Source organism: Oncorhynchus nerka, linkage group LG8, assembly GCF_034236695.1.
Source record: "Oncorhynchus nerka isolate Pitt River linkage group LG8, Oner_Uvic_2.0, whole genome shotgun sequence".
Classification (NCBI taxonomy): domain Eukaryota; kingdom Metazoa; phylum Chordata; class Actinopteri; order Salmoniformes; family Salmonidae; genus Oncorhynchus; species Oncorhynchus nerka.
Window position 1 is genome coordinate 19,094,386 of NC_088403.1, and position 20,000 is coordinate 19,114,385.

General features: G+C 47.9%; 1 protein-coding gene across 1 annotated transcript in view; it reads left to right on the plus strand.

The window, feature by feature from the left end:
* The window catches only part of snd1 (staphylococcal nuclease and tudor domain containing 1), a 368,696-nt gene that overhangs the window by 33,438 nt on the left and 315,258 nt on the right, over positions 1–20,000 (plus strand). Inside the window, exon 11 of the mRNA XM_065021501.1 lies at positions 15,087–15,188. Within this exon, the coding sequence (XP_064877573.1) occupies positions 15,087–15,188 (102 nt within the window). The remainder of the gene's footprint in view (positions 1–15,086; positions 15,189–20,000) is intronic.

Below are 20,000 nucleotides of genomic sequence, written 5' to 3' on the forward strand. Positions count from 1 at the left end.
TGAATACCTTTCAATACTTACTAGTCGGCAGGTGGATTTAAAACGCTTGTTGTCATATACCGAAATGGGCACAATACACATTAAAATGAAGCGTATGCCTGGTTAAAGCTTTTTAATGTCTGATTTGTATCTTTATTTGTTTTTTGATAGCCTACTCAGACTGGCATAATCTCTTCTAATTTAGACTGGAGGTGTCTGAAGATCGTCATGGGGATTTCTATTCATATTGTAATGTTTAATTATTGCAGAAGGGAGAACATTAATCTGTAAATATAGACCATGTTTAGCAGTCGGAGGCTCATAGATTTTACACTTTTTCTTCTATTGCCCTTCATGCTGCATCTTCCCCTCCTCCCTTGTCCCCTCCTCCTCACCCTCTCTCCCTTCCATTGTTAGCGTCTCAGATCATTAGGAGAATACTTTGTACTCCTCCTCCCTTTGTCCCTCTCCTTCTTTCCCTCTGTTCCCTTCCCTTTCACCCTTATTGCTCTCATTCTCTGTCCCCTGTCTCATTCTCTGTCCCCTGTCTCATTCTCTGTCCCCGGTCTCATTCTCTGTCCCCGGTCTCATTCTCTGGTCTCATTCTCTGTCCCCCTGTCTCATTCTCTGTCCCCGGTCTCATTCTCTGTCCCCGGTCTCATTCTCTGTCCCCGGTCTCATTCTCTGTCTCATTCTCTGTCCCCTGTCTCATTCTCTGTCCCCTGTCTCATTCTCTGTCCCCTGTCTCATTCTCTGTCCCCTGTCTCATTCTCTGTCCCCTGTCTCATTCTCTGTCTCATTCTCTGTCCCCTGTCTCATTCTCTGTCCCCTGTCTCATTCTCTGTCCCCTGTCTCATTCTCTGTCCCCTGTCTCTGGTGTGTTGTCGTCTCTTGTTGATCAGAGTGGTATAATATGAAACAAGCTAGATCTACTCCGGATAAATAAATATGTTTTGTCACATACACCAGTGGGTGCAGTGAAATGTGTTGTATTACAGGGTCAGCCATAGTAGTACGGTGCCCTGGAGCAAATGAGCGTTAAGTGCCTTGCTCAAGGGCACATTGGCTGATTTCTTTTCACCTTGTCGATTTTGGTATTCTGACCATGAGCCTTTCAGTTCTGGCCCAATGCTCTAACCGCTAGGCTACCTGCTGCTCTTAAACTGTATGAAGCTAACCAGATTCAGTTAGCTTCACATTCCAGGTCAGGCTTCATCCGTATTACTCATCCATCTGCCACTAACTCTAGCAGGCTTGTAACTGCTCGTGCATTGAGACGATGCTGAAACATCAATCCTATGGTGTGAAATAGACTTTTAGAATAGTTTTTATTTGATTACTTATCGTTAATGCCGTCTTTGCTGTGCTGATCAATGCACAGGTATCTTTTCCTCCCACCTCTCACTCCTTCTTTACCTTGTGGCCATAGACATATAATACATCAACTCAGCAAAAAAAGAAACGTCCCTATTTCAGGACTCTTGTCTTTCAAAGATAATTAGTAAAAATCCAAATAACTACACCGGTCTTCATTGTAAAGGGGTTAAACACTGTTTCCCATACTTGTTCAATGAACAAGCTGATTGTCCTCGCGGTGAATCGTCCTCGCAGTGTCACCACGTGTAACCACACCTGCACAGGATCGGTACGTCAGAACATCACACTTGCGGGACAGGTACAGGATGGCAACATCAACTGCCCGAGTTACACCAGGAACGCACAATCTCTCCATCAGTGCTTAGACTGTCCGTAATAGGCTGAGAGAGGCTGATCTTCGCTGGACCAGACAGGACTGGCAAAAAAGTGATCTTCACTGACAAGTGGTGGTTTTGTCTCACCAGCGGTGATGGTCGGATTCACGTTTATTGTCGAAGGAATGGGCGTTACACCGAGGCCTGTACTCTGGAGCAGGATCGATTTGGAGGTGGAGGGTCCGTCATGGTCTGGGGCGGTGTCACAGCATTATTGCCTGCAATGACAACAAGCTCAGTCCAATCTCAACGCTGTGCGTTACAAGGAAGACATCCTCCTCCCTCATGTGGTAACCTTCCTGCAGGCTCATCCTGACATGACCCTCGAGCATGACAATGGCACTGGCCATACTGCTCCTTCTGTGCGTGTTTTCCTGCAAGGCAGGAATGTCAGTGTTCTGCCATGGCCATCGAAGAACCTGGATCACAATCCCATTGAGCACGCCTGGGACCTGTTGGATCGGAGACTGAGGGCTAGGACCATTCCCCCCAGAAATGTCTGGGACCTGTTGGATCGGAGACTGAGGGCTAGGACCATTCCCCCCAGAAATGTCTGGGACCTGTTGGATCGGAGGGTGAGGACTAGGGCCGTCCCCCCCAGAAATGTCTGGGACCTGTTGGATCGGAGGGTGAGGACTAGGGACATTCCCCCCAGAAATGTCTGGGACCTGTTTGATCGGAGGGTGAGGACTAGGGCCATTCCCCCCAGAAATGTCTGGGACCTGTTGGATTGGAGGGTGAGGACTAGGTCCGTTCACCCCAGAAATGTCTGGGACCTGTTGGGTCGGAGGGTGAGGACTAGGGCCGTTCCCCCCAGAAATGTCCGGGACCTGTTGGATCGGAGGGTGAGGACTAGGGACGTTCCCCCCAGAAATGTCCGGGACTTGTTGGATCGGAGGGTGAGGACTAGGGCCGTTCCCCCCAGAAATGTCCGGGACCTGTTGGATCGGAGGGTGAGGACTAGGGCCGTTCCCCCCCAGAAATGTCCGGGACCTGTTGGATCGGAGGGTGAGGACTAGGGCCGTTCCCCCCAGAAATGTCCGGGACCTGTTGGATCGGAGGGTGAGGACTAGAGCCGTTCCCCCCAGAAATGTCCGGGACCTGTTGGATCGGAGGGTGAGGACTAGGGCCGTTCCCCCCAGAAATGTCTGGGACCTGTTGGATCGGAGGGTGAGGACTAGGGCCGTTCCCCCCCAGAAATGTCCGGGACCTGTTGGATCGGAGGGTGAGGACTAGGGCCGTTCCCCCCCAGAAATGTCCGGGACCTGTTGGATCGGAGGGTGAGGACTAGGGCCGTTCCCCCCCAGAAATGTCCGGGACCTTTTGGATCGGAGGGTGAGGACTAGAGCCGTTCCCCCCCAGAAATATCCGGGAACTTTTGAATCTGAGGGTGAGGACTAGAGCCGTTCCCCCCCCAGAAATGTCCGGGACCTGTTGGATCGGAGGGTGAGGACTAGGGCCGTTCCCCCCCAGAAATGTCCGGGACCTGTTGGATCGCAGGGTGAGGACTAGGGCCGTTCCCTCCAGAAATGTCTGGGAACTTGCAGGTGCCCTGGTGGAAGAGTGGGGTAACATCTCACAGCAAGAACTGGCAAAGCTGGTGCAGTCCATGAGGAGGAGATGCACTGCAGTACTTAATGCAGCTGGTGGCCACACCAGATACTGACTTACTTTTGATTGTGAACCCCCCCCTTTGTTCAGGGACACATTATTCCTTTTCTGTCAGTCACATGTCTGTGGAACTTGTTCAGCTTATGTCTGTTGTTGATTCTTGTTATATTCATACTAATATTTACACATGTTAAGTTTGCTGAAAATAATCGCAGTTGACAGTGAGTTTAGAAGGGTTTTGTGACCCCTGACCCTGTTAATTTGAATGTTAAGCTTATGGGTACACTAGCAATGGCTTCCAGTCTAGTCTTGAATGGGAACTATCATCTATGGATTATGTCTCTGGTTGGTTGCGGCTGTCAGTATGTATTTAGAAATTTGTGAAAACCATCTCAGGAAGCAAATCCTTTACTAAATGTGTAATGTGATAATTTGATTTAATAAAATATTTAATCAGTCGTTGTCTTCAAATGAAGGAGATGATGACGTTATCTTTGCAAGAGGGAGGATATCTGATTTCATTGGTCCTCAACTCGTGGCTCGGACACTTCATTCAGGATAAATTGAGTTAGCCCTGAGGTAGCCTTTTAGTTCTGAAGGATTCGTTGGGATAAACATGTTTACCTGGCTAAAGGGTGTGCGACTTTTGCAATACTGGTTATCCTGAGTTGAACTCGGTTGACCAAAGTTACCTCGATAACTCCTAAAACCTGATTCGTAGTATAGGGCTCAGGTAGCTCTTTGTGTGTCTGTGTTTTCCACTCTTTATCCTTTGCAGAGTCATTGCTTGCCTCATTGGCCAGTGTGTCTGTACAGTATGCCTCTGCTTCCTTTGTTGTAACAGGCATGTCTGCATCTCTCTTCATCCATCCACCTACTCCTCCTCCATCTCTTCAATCTCCCTGCCTTCTAATTCTCTCCCTCCTTTTCTGTAGTTCTCTCTCTGTACCCCCACCTCTCTCTTTCTCCCTCTCTGGCTGTACCAGATGCGTTGACAGCATGTACTTTGTGCTCCATTGCACGGTCGTATGTTTGGGGAAGGCTGGGAGAGGGGTTAAGACCAGCATATGGAGACAAAGATGTGCTTTCACTGCTGTATGTTCCTCTGTCTGTGGCTCTGTCTCTGTGGCGCTGTCTCTGGCGCTGTCTCTGTGGCGCTGTCTCTGTGGCTCTGTGGCGCTGTCTCTGTGGCGCTGTCTCTGTGGCGCTGTCTCTGTGGCTCTGTCTCTGTGGCTCTGTCTCTGTGGCTCTGGCTCTGTCTCTGTGGCTCTGTCTCTGTGGCTCTGTCTCTGTGGCTCTGTCTCTGTGGCTCTGTCTCTGTGGCTCTGTCTCTGTGTTCTATTAGCTAACCCTAGTGTTACGTAAAGGCCAAAAGCGACGCCCAGAGTAGGAAGGATACATGCATACTGACACACTACAGCATTTGTCCTTGAGAGAAAGTGTTTGAGAGTTGGAAGTTGGAGGTCACCATGCAGTGTTGCTGGTCCAGTTGTCTGACGTGTTTCCGGGGTGACAGAAATGTCACCATGCACGTGCAGTATGTGTAGGATGACATCCCTGCTAGCCCTGCTTTCCCTACTGCCAGATGTCTGCTAAATGCTAATCTCACTCCTGATCAGTTGCCTGATTTAGTTAGGAAGCCCACACATGTTCCCCTAAGCTGCCTGTGTCAGTAGACAGACTGGATTTGGCTTCTCATAAGTAGTCTTACGCGCACGCTCACAGCTTGTGGCTACAGTGCCTTCTGTGACCTCCCTCAGTTCCATAGTAAAATACCGGGTACCCCCTCCCTGTCCCTCCAAGCTGAATTGGGACTTTGGGGAGTTTCCAGGGCCTGTCCTGTGTGTGTGTGTGTGTGTGTCTGGCCGTATGGGGAGGTTCCAGGGCCAGTCCTGTGTGTGTGTGTGTGTGTGTGTGCCGTATGGGGAGGTTCCAGGGCCAGTCCTGTGTGTGTGTGTGTGTGGTGTGGCCGCATGGGGAGGTTCCAGGGCCAGTCCTGTGTGTGTGTGTGGCCGTATGGGGAGGTTCCAGGGCCAGTCCTGTGTGTGTGTGTGGCCGTATGGGGAGGTTCCAGGGCCAGTCCTGTGTGTGTGTGTGGCTGTATGAGATTTTTCCAGGGCCAGTCCTGTGTGTGTGTGTGTGTGTGGCTGTATGAGATGTTTCCAGGGCCAGTCCTGTGTGTGTGTGTGGCCGTATGGGGAGGTTCCAGGGCCAGTCCTGTGTGTGTGTGTGGCCGTATGGGGAGATTCCAGGGCCAGTCCTGTGTGTGTGTGTGGCCGTATGGGGAGATTCCAGGGCCAGTCCTGTGTGTGTGTGTGGCCGTATGGGGAGGTTCCAGGGCCAGTCCTGTGTGTGTGTGTGGCCGTATGGGGAGATTCCAGGGCCAGTCCTGTGTGTGTGTGTGGCCGTATGGGGAGGTTCCAGGGCCAGTCCTGTGTGTGTGTGTGGCCGTATGGGGAGGTTCCAGGGCCAGTCCCGTGTGTGTGTGTGGCCGTATGGGGAGGTTCCAGGGCCAGTCCTGTGTGTGTGTGTGGCCGTATGGGGAGGTTCCAGGGCCAGTCCTGTGTGTGTGTGTGGCCGTATGGGGAGGTTCCAGGGCCAGTCCTGTGTGTGTGTGTGGCCGTATGGGGAGGTTCCAGGGCCAGTCCTGTGTGTGTGTGTGGCCGTATGGGGAGGTTCCAGGGCCAGTCCTGTGTGTGTGGCCGTATGGGGAGGATCCAGGGCCAGTCCTGTGTGTGTGGCCGTATGGGGAGGTTCCAGGGCCAGTCCTGTGTGTGTGGCCGTATGGGGAGGTTCCAGGGCCAGTCCCGTGTGTGTGTGTGTCCGTATGGGGAGGTTCCAGGGCCAGTCCTGTGTGTGTGTGTGGCCGTATGGGGAGGTTCCAGGGCCAGTCCTGTGTGTGTGTGTGGCCGTATGGGGAGGTTCCAGGGCCAGTCCTGTGTGTGTGTGTGGCCGTATGGGGAGGTTCCAGGGCCAGTCCTGTGTGTGTGTGTGGCCATATGGGGAGGTTCCAGGGCCAGTCCTGTGTGTGTGGCCGTATGGGGAGGATCCAGGGCCAGTCCTGTGTGTGTGGCCGTATGGGGAGGTTCCAGGGCCAGTCCTGTGTGTGTGGCCGTATGGGGCGGTTCCAGGACCAGATGCGATGACCAGTGACAACCGCTGCCAAGCCTTCTGCTCTTCTGCACGACCCCCCACCCACCCTTCCCCACTCTCTCTTTCCCTTTCTGGTTGCTGGGACTTCCTCCAACCATGGGACATGGTTTGATTGACAGCCTGTGGGACCAATGGTGACTAGCCACAGTGAAACGTGACCTTCATGTTAAGGGTACCAACCCTTTTTAGGCTTTGCTTCCTCTCTCTCCCCCCTCTGGGTGCCTCTCTGTTCTCTTTTTCACTCAACCATGTACTCTTCCCCTCTTACTTTCTCATCCCTCCCATCTGTCTCCTTCCCTCTCTCCTCTCCTCTGGTGTGGCAGTGGTGTATTTTCAGATGCAAGTTATTTTGAGCAGGCCGGGTTGGAGCTCGTTTTCCCCTCCCTCTCTCTCCAGCCAGCCTCTGCAGCAGTAGCAGGCAGCAGGACAAGCCTGGAGAAAACGCAATAGTAGATGGGGGAGATGTCAGAACAGCTCAATGAGTCACTGTTATACCCACTCCCTCCCTGTGTGTGTGTAATGGGGGGGCTTAACGTATAGCATAAGAGATGACGACAAACCGTCGTCTTTATGTAATGGGAACCAACACAGGAAGTGTCTCATCCTTAGGTGGAATGTATAGTTCTGACTCATTGCTCTAGTGTGTATGTCTCATACTTATGCGGACAGAATAGCTTCCTTTCATCTCTACAGCTAAACTTTGTGTGTGTGTCATCTGCGTACAGTATCTATTTTGCCATCAAAGTGCCTGGTGTTATTTTGCAGTCTGTATGTATATAGTGGAAGATGTTATTTTCTGTAGTTCTTCCCCTCTTTGTTTTGCTCTGCTCATGCCCTCACCCCTCTTGTTCTCTCGCCATCTATCTCACTCCCTCATGCCTTCATACCCCCCTTCCTCCCTCATGTCTCTCCATGCGTTCTCTTCATTTTATTGTGCCTGTGGCCTCCAGCGTGGTGCACTGACCCCGTCATCTGGGGTCGTCCCACTGCACTTCCCCCGTGACTCATCTCACGCCCCATTGGCTGTTTGACATTTCGCCATACGCCGGTTGGACCCCGTGCTCCTTGCCTGCGATTGGCTGAAAGTTTTTGGCCCACGCACAACCCAGCAGCTCTTATGTCATCGCCTACGATAGAGGAGGAGGAGGAGATGATGATGATGATCTCAGTGAGATTGACAGTGGAGTTAGCGGGGAGTGTGTTAGCTAGCTACGTCAATGGGTCAACCTGCGTAGCACTGTGTGATGTGGTAGTACGGAAAACATACCCAGACGCAAGAGAAACGGGGACAGCTGCTGTGACTGTAATAAATAAAAACATCTTACCTTAGGATACTTCACACGATGACTCTTCCAGAAATGTCTGTCGTTGAAGATCGTAGAGGGTGGGGATGTTGTAGTGAAAGTGTGTGTCTGTCGTTGAAGATCGTAGAGGGTGGGGATGTTGTAGTGAAAGTGTGTCTGTCGTTGAAGATCGTAGAGGGTGGGGATGTTGTAGTGAAAGTGTGTGTCTGTCGTTGAAGATGTGTCGTAAGATCGGGTGGGGATGTTGTAGTGAAAGTGTGTGTCTGTCGTTGAAGATCGTAGAGGGTGGGGATGTTGTAGTGAAAGTGTGTGTCTGTCGTTGAAGATCGTAGAGGGTGGGGATGTTGTAGTGAAAGTGTGTGTCTGTCGTTGAAGATCGTAGAGGGTGGGGATGTTGTAGTGAAAGTGTGTGTCTGTCGTTGAAGATCGTAGAGGGTGGGGATGTTGTAGTGAAAGTGTGTGTCTGTCGTTGAAGATCGTAGAGGGTGGGGATGTTGTAGTGAAAGTGTGTGTCTGTCGTTGAAGATCGTAGAGGGTGGGGATGTTGTAGTGAAAGTGTGTGTCTGTCGTTGAAGATCGTAGAGGGTGGGGATGTTGTAGTGAAAGTGTGTGTCTGTCGTTGAAGATCGTAGAGGGTGGGGATGTTGTAGTGAAAGTGTGTGTCTGTCGTTGAAGATCGTAGAGGATGGGGATGTTGTAGTGAAAGTGTGTGTCTGTCGTTGAAGATGGATGACTTGGCTGCTTGGGTACCAGTCTCTTCAGCTAATCCACTTTCTTATAGTCCATGTCATGTGCCAAAGATACTGGTCTCTCTGCTATCTTCAAATATAAACATTCTATCATTAATGAGTTCCAGGAGTTGGTGTGTGTGTGTAAGCACAGTGCTTGTTGACATGGCTGGGGTGTGTTTTTGTTTGTGTTTGTGAGCTAGCACCATGTATGTCTTGTATTAAAGCTTCAGGTACTGTGTGCTCCTCTTTCCCTCCCTCCGTCCCCCTCTCTCTACAACAGTTTCATGCTCATTTATTTAGGGAGGTCTTTACACATGCAGTCAGTCTTAAATGCAGGTCGTTTCTCTAAGGCCAATGTACAGTTCCATCTTCAATGTTCGTTCTCTCTCTCTACAGGCTAGCCAGCGTGCCCACGCCATACACACTCTGCGGTGTCTGCACACACAATGCACTCCACGCGCAGCACCTTGCAAAAGTATTCAGGCCTCTTGGATTTCTTCAGTTTGTGGGATTACAACGCATTGAATTATTTTGTTTTTGTAAAATACTTATTTAAAAAAATTAAATAAAAAGTGAATAACTAAAATATAGTTGTTGCTTAAATATTAAGCCTCTTTGTTTTAGGCAAGGCTAAATGAGTATAGGAGTACGATGTGGCTTTCCATTGAACCTTTATTAAACTAAGCAAGTCAGTTTAGAACAAATTCTTATTTACAATGCTGGCCTACCGGGGCAGAAAGACAGAGTTTTACCTTGTCAGCTCGGGGATTCGATCCAGCAACCTTTCGGTTACTAGTCCAACGCTCTAAAAACTAGGCTACCTGCCACCCCGAAACGGGGACTGTGTGAATTAATAGGGGTTGAACTAACCCTTCTTCTGCCCCCCGCCCCACACACACACACACACACACACTACCGTTCAAAAGTTTTTAGAACATTTCAAGGGTTTTTATTTATTTGACTATTTTCTACATTGTAGAATAATGGCGAAGACATCAAAACTATGAAATAACACATGGAATAGTGTAGTAACCAAATAAGTGTTAAACAAATTGAAAATATATTTGAAATTCTTCAAATAGCCACCCTTTGCCTTGATGACAGCTTTGCACACTCTTGGCATTCTCTCAAACAGCTTCACCTGGAATGCTTTTCAACAGTCTTGAAGGAGTTCCCACATATGCTGAGCACTTGTTGGCTGTTTTTCCTTCACTCTGCTGTCTGACTCATCCCAAACAATCTCAATTTGGTTGAGGTTGGAGGGTTGTGGAGGCCAGGTCATCTGATGTAGCACTCCATCACGTTCCTTCTTGTTCAAATAGCCCTTACACAGTCTGGAGGTGTGTTGGGTCATTGTCCTGTTGAAAGACAAATGACAGTCCCACTAAGCCCAAACCAGATGGGATGGCGTATCGGTGCAGAATGCTGTGGTAGCCATGCTGGTTAAGTGTGCCTTGAATTCTAAATAAATCAGTGTCACCAGTAAAGCACCCCCATACCATAACACCTCCTCCTCCATGCTTTACGGTGGGAAATACACATGCGGAGATCATCCGTTCACCCACACAGCGTCCCACAAAGACACAGCGGTTGGAACCAAAAATATCAAATTTAGACTCCAGACCAAAGGACAGATATCCACCGGTCTAATGTCCATTGCTCGTGTTTCTTGGCCCAAGCAAGTCTTATTCTTATTGGTGTCCTTTTTAGTAGTGGTTTCTTTGCAGCAATTCAACCATGAAAGCCTGACTCACACAGTCTCCTCTGAACAGTTGATGTATCTGTCAATTGAACTCTGAAGCATTTATTTGAGCTGCAATTTCTGAGGCTGGTAACTCTAACTTTTCTTCTGCTGCAGAGGTAACTCTTGGTCTTCCATTCCTGTGGTGGTTCTCATGAGAGCCAGTTTCATCATAGTGCTTGATGGTTTTTGACCATGTCTTAAAGTAATGATGGAATGTCGTTTCTCTTTGCTTATTTGAGCTGTTCTTGCCATAATATGGACTTGGTCTTTTCCACAAATGAACTTTTTTAAGAAGGCACACTTGTTAATTGAAATGCATTCCAGGTGACTACCTCATGAAACTGGTTGAGAGAATGCCAAGAGTACGCAAAGCTGTCATCAAGGCAAAGGGTGGCTACTTTGAAGAATCTAAAATATAAACACTTTTTGGTTCCTGCATGATTCGATTTGTGTTTTTTCATAGTTTTGAGGTCTTCACTATTATTCTACAATGTAGAAAACAGTACAAATAAAGTGAAACCCTTGAGTGAGTAGGTGTTCTAAAACTTTTGACCGGTAGTGTACATACATCCATCTGTAAGGTCCCTCAGTCAAGTATTGAATTTCAAGCACAGGTTCAACTACAAAGACCAAGGAAGCTTTTTGAAAGCCTCATAAAGAAGGGCAGTGATTGTTAGATGAGTAACAATAACAAATCAGACACTGAATATATCGCGATGCACGGTGTAGTTAATGATTATGTTGTGGATGATGTATCAAACCACTCGGGTACCTCAAAGATGCAGTCTTTCTTCTGAGGTGCAGGTGGTGATGGAAACTGCTCAGCGATGTTACCATGAAGCTGTTGTTGATTTTGAAATGAACAAAGTTCAGTGTCTGTGATGGGAGAAAGCTGAGGATGGATCGATATTGTAATGACGCCACAATGATGAACCAAATGACAGAGTGAATAGAAGAATACAGAACAGTCAAACATGCTCCTTGTTTACAAAAAGTCACGGAAGTAATCCTGCAAATATACACAGCAAAGGAATATACTTTTTGGTCTAAATGCAAAGCCTTCTGTTTTGGGCAAATCCAACATATCACTGCGGAACTGCCTCATTTTCCAGCATGGTGGTGGCTGTATCATGGTATGGGTATGCTTGACATCGCCAAATACTGGGGAGTTTTTCAGGATAAAAAGAAACTGAATGGAGCTAAGCAAAAGCAACATCCCTGCTTCAGTCTGCTTTACACCAGAGACTGGAAGAGGAATTCCCCGTTCAGCAGGACAACAACCTAAAACACAAGGCCAAATCTACACTGGAGTTGCTTACCAAGAAAGACAGTGTATGTTCCTGAGTGACCAAGTACCAGTTTGGACCTAAATCTGCTTGGAAATCTATGGCAGGACTTGAAAATGGCTGTCTAGCCATGATCCCCAGCATCTTGACAAACCTTGAAGAATTTTGAAAATAATAATGGGCAAATATTGCACAATCCAGGTGTGCCAAAACGGTCTTATAGACTTACCCAAGAAGACTTACAGCTGTACGAAATGGCAAAGTTGTTTCTAACATGTATTGACTCATGAAGCTGTTTTTGTATCTTAAAAAACAACCTTTTTGACAGAGTAATTTGTGTAATTGTTGGTAAAAAAAAGACAGATTCGAATCCCACTTTGTAACAATAAACTGTGAAGAAATCCATGGGGTCGGAATACTTTAACAAGGCATTGTGTACACACACACACACACACACACACACACACACACACACACACACACACACACACACACACACAACATCCAACCCCAATCCCACACTCCTCCCCCAAACCAGCACATTCCACACCACATGACCCCCATCCTCAGGGTCAGTAGGTCGTGAACCCCCCCACTTGTTTTTTTCAATCCCCTACAGCTACGCTGCTATTTACAAGCCAGCGTCATGTTTTTGTGCTAGTCATACATTTAGTCTCAACCAGGGGTCATTTATAGTGAAAGGAATTTACCCCAATAGAGTATAAGTCCCAGAGGGAATTATGTTGATATTAGTGTCATGTTGGGATCGCCATCAAATAGGACTTTCTCAACAACCTTCAGTTGTAGCATTAGATATAATGGTGGGGGAAAGGACGGGGGATCTGACTCCAAGACACTTTCACGTTGACTAGCTAGCCCATTCTATATGATTTCCTCTTTTGTGTTCAGTCAATGAATTATGGATAACTCTTGTTTAAGGGCTGCAAAATTACGGGAACCTTTTCAAGAAATTCCCTGGTTTTCCATGGTAGGAGGGAATAAGAAGGAACTCCAGATTCCAGAAATCCTCTAACCAGGATTTCGGGAAACCAGGGAATTCATTGTATTTACATTATCCGTACAGTTATATATCCAACTGTCTCAATCCTCTGAAATGCCTTCCTGTCCGTGTTGTCTTTCAATATTGTCACTGTTAATAAAGGGAATGACGGCTTAAATGGGTATTAGAACACGTCCCCTGTTTCTCTCTCTCATTTATCACAGATCGATGCCATCCTTTGAGGCCTTAAGTTAGCTTGAGTGTGTATTGTACAGACATGCTACCTACCATGAACATCAATAGGCCTACAGGACTGTGAAATGGGCAGAGCAATGTTTTTGAGCATTTTCTATCATGCTCTGTAAAAGGTGGAAGCAGGATGAGTCTGACGTTAGACATCGCCAATTGTTGACAGTAGAACAGTATATTAGTTGATATGGCCAGTTTATGTGGAGGCTCAGTAGCTGGAGTCATACAAAATGCATTAGACCCACCGCATGGTAAAATATTGTGTGGTTCCTGCGGATCAATGCCGCCTATCGATTCCCGGGCCTTGTGGAATCGTTTTATTGCCCTCCTTAAAAAAAAAAAAGAAGAAGAAAAGAAGTGATTTGGGGCCTTTTCGTTCCATCTCTCGCTCCCAGCCACTTGTATTTTTGTATTTCATTGCCATGGTTACTGGGACGCTGTGTCCTCACACAAGGTGACATTAGATGCGTCCTTGGGTCACATGGGCTCGTTGTGTCCGCTCTAGGGGATAGAATCTCTACACAGATATTTATAGTTTGAGATTTAGATGGATAGAGGATGTCCTCTCTTCCCCTCTCTCTTTTCCTCATCTTCCTCCTCAAATCTGTCTGCCTCGCTATCTGTCAGTCTTCTTTCTCTCCTCCTCTTGTTCCTCCTGATGGGTTTCACACTCCTGTAGAACAGGGGAGACGATAGGTCTGTGTCCTCTGTCTCTCGCTCTCTCTCTAATTGGCACAATACAGTACAGCTGACATTTAGGTCTTTATCCCTCCTGACTTGGATCCTTTCTTGAGCGAAACACCTCATTAACAAATGTTTGAGTGTCTTTCTGCGAGGTGAAGTAGCGTGAGTAGTCTTGACCCAAGTGTAGTTGTATCTGGGCATGGTACCATCAGCTGATAATGGGCCTTGGCAGGCACAAAATGGAGGAGTTTCAGAGAGTCAGTGAAAGCCTATTAACACCCATGTAACTGTGCACCGAGGTAAAGGTCATGTGGTAAACCTCCTTAGACACATCATGGTGGATTCAGTCCCTAGGCAGTATACCAAAGACCCCCTCATCCCAAGGTAACTGAGCTTCAATGAAAGGCCTTTGTGAAGCCCCAGCGGAAACAAAATGGAGGTCGGTGGCTCTGGGAATCAGCAGGAGGGGAGTTCCATTGGCCAGGTGTGAGATTGATTAGCTTACCTCTCAAAAGCACTGAGCTGGAGAGAGTGGTGGGGGGGGGGAGAGTGAGGAGAGGGGGGGCTAATCGACCCAAACATCATAATACTTTGGCCAAGGTTAACGGAAACCACATTAGGCGGTTAAGATTGTGATTTCTGCTGTGGATGGAGTCCCTCCTGTGAAGTCAGGTGCCTGGCTCACACGGTCAGGTCAACTGTTTTGAACAATGTTCTCTAATTGCTAAGGGCGCTAGGCTAGCGTAAGTAGGCACATTCAGAGGGAATCTGTTCCAAGGGAAATGGAGCGTGGGTGTGGGCGCAGTTTTGTAACGATGGTTTCTCTTTCTATAAAGTGAGGGTGGGCTTCTCCACCCAAAGCCCATGCTCTGCCCCCTGTTGCCTCTTCTCCAGAACTTTCCATATGCTCAGCTGCACAGCACACGTGTCAGCACCGACACAAGGAGAACGACTAGAACATCCCAAAGGAGGAGAGGAAAGGGCGAGCGCCGTGTGTGTGTGGTGGAGAGATAATAATGGTCTTTATAGAATGGGCGTCAAACACAGAGCTATTGTAATCCATAGCCTTATTTCTTTTTGCATTTGTGCGCGTGTCATTTCTTTGTGTGGGTGTGTTTGTCATTCACTGTAATTGTTGTTGTGTTCCTGTTTCTGTGTGTCTGTTCCTGATACTGAAGGAGGACAAAAAAATAATAACGCTTGTGAAAATGCAAATGGGTTCTATTTATGTTCTGTTCCTGCCTTGTGTGTATTTGCACGTGTTTGTGTGTGTGTGATGCTGTCATTCATGCCGGGGTGTTTATGATCGAGATGGAACAATGGCACCAGTCCTCATCCCATCTCCCCAGTGACAGGACTCCTGAGTGGACGGTAAACAACAGTGCAGTGGGGATTCAGACTGGTGGGGAAGAAAGAAAGAAAGGGAGCCGGGGCCACGGCAGAGAAACGAGAAGGATGAGAGGGATGGCTGGAAGTCAGTGTTTGAATACGTTTTAATAACTTTATCTCTTTCTGTCCCCCTCTGCTTTCCCCTTCTCTCGTTCTCATCCTGTATCTCGCTGTCTCTCTCTCTCTTTCTCCTTTCTCTCTGCAGGAGAAGAACAAAGACAAAGACAAGCGTTTCCGTCCCATCTACGACATCCCCTACATGTTCGAGGCCCGCGAGTTCATGAGGAAGAAGATCATTGGCAAGAAGGTAATAGAACCACGCCCACAAGTCCCACTCACGTAGAGCTGTAGTTGACTAGATCTGCTCCAGAGGCTCTCCCTGAAGATCTAGTGTAGTCTAGATCAGTGGTTCCCATCCCTTTTCCGTTACTGTACCACCACCTGAATTTCTCTCTGCCCGGAGTACCCCTGAAGTACCCCGTCATGTGCGTTTTAGTCCTCATGATTCTTCTCCAGTACCCCTGTGGATAGGCGGCAGGGTAGCCTAGTGGTTAGAGTGTTGGTCTAGTAACCGGAAGGTTGCAAGTTCAAACCCCCGAGCTGACAAGGTATCTGTCGTTCTGCCCCTGAACAGGCAGTTAACCCACTGTTCCTAGGCCGTCATTGAAAATAAGAATTTGTTCTTAACTGACTTGCCTAGTTAAATAAAGTAATGTACTGAGCCGTACACATTACACCCTCTGTAGCGCCTTTACGGTCAGATTCCGAGCAGTTGCCATACCAGGCGGTGTTGCAACTGGTCAGGATGCCCTCTGGTGCAGCTGTATAACTTTTTAAGGATCTGGGGACCCATGCCAAATCAGTCTCCTGTGGGGGAAAAGGTGTTGTCGTGCCCTCTTCACAACTGTCTTGGTGTCTTTGGACCATGATAGTTAATGTTCGGCCCTCCTTTTCCTATAGTCCACCATCAGCTCCTTTGTCTTGCTCACATTGAGGGAGAGGTTGTTGTCCTGGCACCAGACTGCCAGGTCTCTGACCTCCCCCCGTTAGGCTGTCTCATTGTTGTCGGTGATCATGCCTACCATTGTTGTGTCGTCAGCAAACTTAATGAAGGTGTTGGAGTCGTGCTTGGCCACACAGTCGTGGGTGAACAGAGAGTACAGGAGGGGACTAAGCACGCAGCCCTGAGGGGCCCCAGTGTTGTGGGTCAGCGTGTTGTTGCCTACCCTTATCACCTGGGGGCTGACTGCCAGGAAGTCCAGGATCCAGTTGCAGAGGGAGTTGTTTACTCCCAGGGTCCTTAGCTTAGTGATGAGCTTTGTGGGCACTATGGTGTTGAACGCTGAGCTGTAGTCAATGAACAGCATTCTGAAGTATGTTTATAGCCGTGGATATGCATCCATTCTCCGTGGTTGAGAAGAATTTTGGGTTTCAGCACCTCCTGAAAGTGCTCTCAACTTTGCGAACTTCGCGTTCTCGCAACCATTTCAGCAAACGGGTAGTACCTGCTCTATGTAAGCAAGCTGAACCTGACGTTTGTCAGTGAATTGGCCAGTGGACCCTGTGTTGCTCTTACTACAGATGGATGTACCCCCATGGCTACAGAGAGCTACTTAACAGTGACATCACATTAACACCGGAAATGAGAAGTACCTTTTTTACGTCCTCCAGTGCTTCTGTTTGCATCCACTATAAACGTCCAACACATTGACAGTCCAGGAGAAGCACTCTAGTGGTGCTGTGGTTTATGGAGAAGTTGTACTCCTGGGTCTGTTAGAACACAACTCAAACATTCCTGTGCCTGGAGTGAGAGCTTGATTGGTGGTGGTCTGTGTGTGAGGGAGAGAGTTTGTGTGTACAAGAGATTTTGTGGTTGTGTGCGCAGCTGTTTATGGTCTGTTTAATGAGTGCGTGTTCAGGGTATTTTGCAGGTTTTCCGCTCCAGCTCCTCGTTTTATAATTCATTGAAGATGTAGTCAGCCCAGAAGATCCAGCCATGGCGGTGTGATTTTTTTCTGCAATAACCACACTATTAATCATCCCGCCCTTGTGGTTTAGATTAGGCCTTGATTGAAACGTGTAGATGCACAGAGGCATCAGAATTAGTAGACGTAACTACAGTTATGAATGCATCTGACTCTAAAATCATCGCACGTCGACTAGATCTATATCTCAAATGGATTATATCATCTGGGAAGGTGCAAGAGACTCCAACCAGACCTGAATTGAAACACTTTTGAAAGCTTTCAAATTTACATTACATTTAAGTCATTTAGCAGACGCTCTTATCCAGAGCGACTTACAAATTGGTGCGTTCACCTTAAGACATCCAGTGGAACAGCCACTTTACAATAGTGCATCTAAATCTTTTAAGGGGGGTGAGAAGGATTACTTTATCCTATCCTAGGTATTCCTGAAAGAGGTGGGGTTTCAGGTGTCTCCGGAAGGTGGTGATTGACTCCGCTGTCCTGGCGTCGTGAGGGAGTTTATTCCACCATTGGGGGGCCAGAGCAGCGAACAGTTTTGACTGGGCTGCGCGGGAACTGTACTTCCTCAGTGGTAGGGAGGCGAGCAGGCCAGAGGTGGAAGAACGCAGTGCCCTTGTTTGGGTGTAGGGCCTGATCAGAGCCTGGAGGTACTGAGGTGCCGTTCCCCTCACAGCTCCGTAGGCAAGCACCATGGTCTTGTAGCGGATGCGAGCTTCAACTGGAAGCCAGTGGAGAGAGCGGAGGAGCGGGGTGACGTGAGAGAACTTGGGAAGGTTGAACACCAGACGGGCTGCGGCGTTCTGGATGAGTTGTAGGGGTTTAATGGCACAGGCAGGGAGCCCAGCCAACAGCGAGTTGCAGTAATCCAGACGGGAGATGACAAGTGCCTGGATTAGGACCTGCGCTGCTTCCTGTGTGAGGCAGGGTCGTACTCTGCGGATGTTGTAGAGCATGAACCTACAGGAACGGGCCACCGTCTTGATGTTAGTTGAGAACGACAGGGTGTTGTCCAGGATCACGCCAAGGTTCTTAGCGCTCTGGGAGGAGGACACAATGGAGTTGTCAACCGTGATGGCGAGATCATGGAATGGGCAGTCCTTCCCCGGGAGGAAGAGCAGCTCCGTCTTGCCGAGGTTCAGCTTGAGGTGGTGATCCGTCATCCACACTGATATGTCTGCCAGACATGCAGAGATGCGTTTCGCCACCTGGTCATCAGAAGGGGGAAATACTTTCAAATACTTTCAGCGATTGCTTTAGCCTTGCGTGGAGTGCCAGTTTGTCAGGGGGTTGGAACTTTTGTGACTATTCAGTTGGTTCCATTGCAACAGGCATGCTCAGTCAAGCCCAGCTAATATGTCAAATGATTTTCAAATGGTATTTCAATCCAGGATCGTCTTATTTATCCTCTCATTCTTCTTTGCCCCTCATCCTTGATTCGATTCCTCCACCTCTCCCATTCAGTCATTATAAAAGCTGAGAGTACGGCACTGTGTTCATCCATTGCAGTATATTCCTTTAGAAGGCTAGGCCCTCCCCCGTTTGTTCCTATTCTTTTGAAGTGATGACGGTTTAGGTGTAGAGCTTCACTTCACTGTTCGCTGTAGCCCAATCATACAGCATGAGACTAAAACATTCCCCCGTTCTTTTGATTTGATTTGTATTCACAATTTAAGGTTGCAAAAGGAAAACGGTACAATATCATCAAGTCCGAATTGAAATATTTTGAAACGGAGCGTTTTCTATTGGTACAGTGGGGAGAACAAGTATTTGATACACTGATGCAGATTGTCCTACTAATATTTATCATAGTTACACTTCAACTGTGAGAGATGGAATCTAAAACAAAAATCCAGAAAATCACATTGTATCATTTTTAAGTAATTAATTTTCATTTTATTGCATGACATAATTATTTGATCACCTACCAACCAGTAAGAATTCCGGCTCTCACAGACCTGTTAGTTTTTCTTTAAGAAGCCCTCCTGTGCTCCACTCATTACCTGTATTAACTGCACCTGTTTGAACTTGTTACCTGTATAAAAGACACCTGTCCACACACTCAATCAAACAGACTCCAACCTCTCCACAATGGCCAAGACCAGAGAGCTGTGTAAGGAAACCAGGGATAAAATTGTAGACCTGCACAAGGCTGGGATGGGCTACAGGACAATAGGCAAGCAGCTTGGTGAGAAGGCAACAAATGTTGGCGCAATTATTAGAAAATGGAAGAAGTTCAAGATGACGGTTAATCACCCTCGGTCTGGGGCTCCATGCAAGATCTCACCTCGTGGGGCATCAATGATCATGAGGAAGGTGAGGAATCAGCCCAGAACTACACGGCAGGACCTGGTCAATGACCTGAAGAGAGCTGGGACCACAGTCTCAAAGAAAACCATTAGTAACACACTATGCCGTCATGGATTAAAATCCTGCAGCGCACACAAGGTCCCCCTGCTCAAGCCAGCGCATGTCCAGGTCCGTCTGAAGTTTGCCAATAACCATCTGGATGATCCAGAGGAGGAATGGGAGAAGGTCATGTGGTCTGATGAGACAAAAATAGAGCTTTTTGGTCTAAACTCCACTCGCCGTGTTTGGAGGAAGAAGACTGATGAGTACAACCCCAAGAACACCATCCCAACCGTGAAGCATGGAGGTGAAAACATCATTCTTTGGGGATGCTTTTCTGAAAAGGGGACAGGATGACTGCACCGTATTGAGGGGAGGATGGATGGGGCCATGTATCGCAAGATCTTGGCCGCCAACCTCCTTCCCTCAGTAAGAGCATTGAAGATGGGTCGTGGCTTGGTCTTCCAGCATGACAATGACCCGAAACACACATCCAGGGCAACTAAGGAGTGGCTCCGTAAGAAGCATCTCATGGTCCTGGAGTAGCCTAGCCAGTCTGAACCCAATAGAAAATCTTTGGAGGGAGCTGAAAGTCCGTATTGCCCAGCGACAGCCCCGAAACCTGAAGGATCTGGAGAAGGTCTGTATGGAGAAGTGGGCCAAAATCCCTGCTGCAGTGTGTGCAAACCTGGTCAAGAACTACAGGATACGTATGCTCTCTGTAATTGCAAACAAAGGTTTCTGTCCCAAATATTAAGTTCTGCTTTTCTGATGTATCAAATACT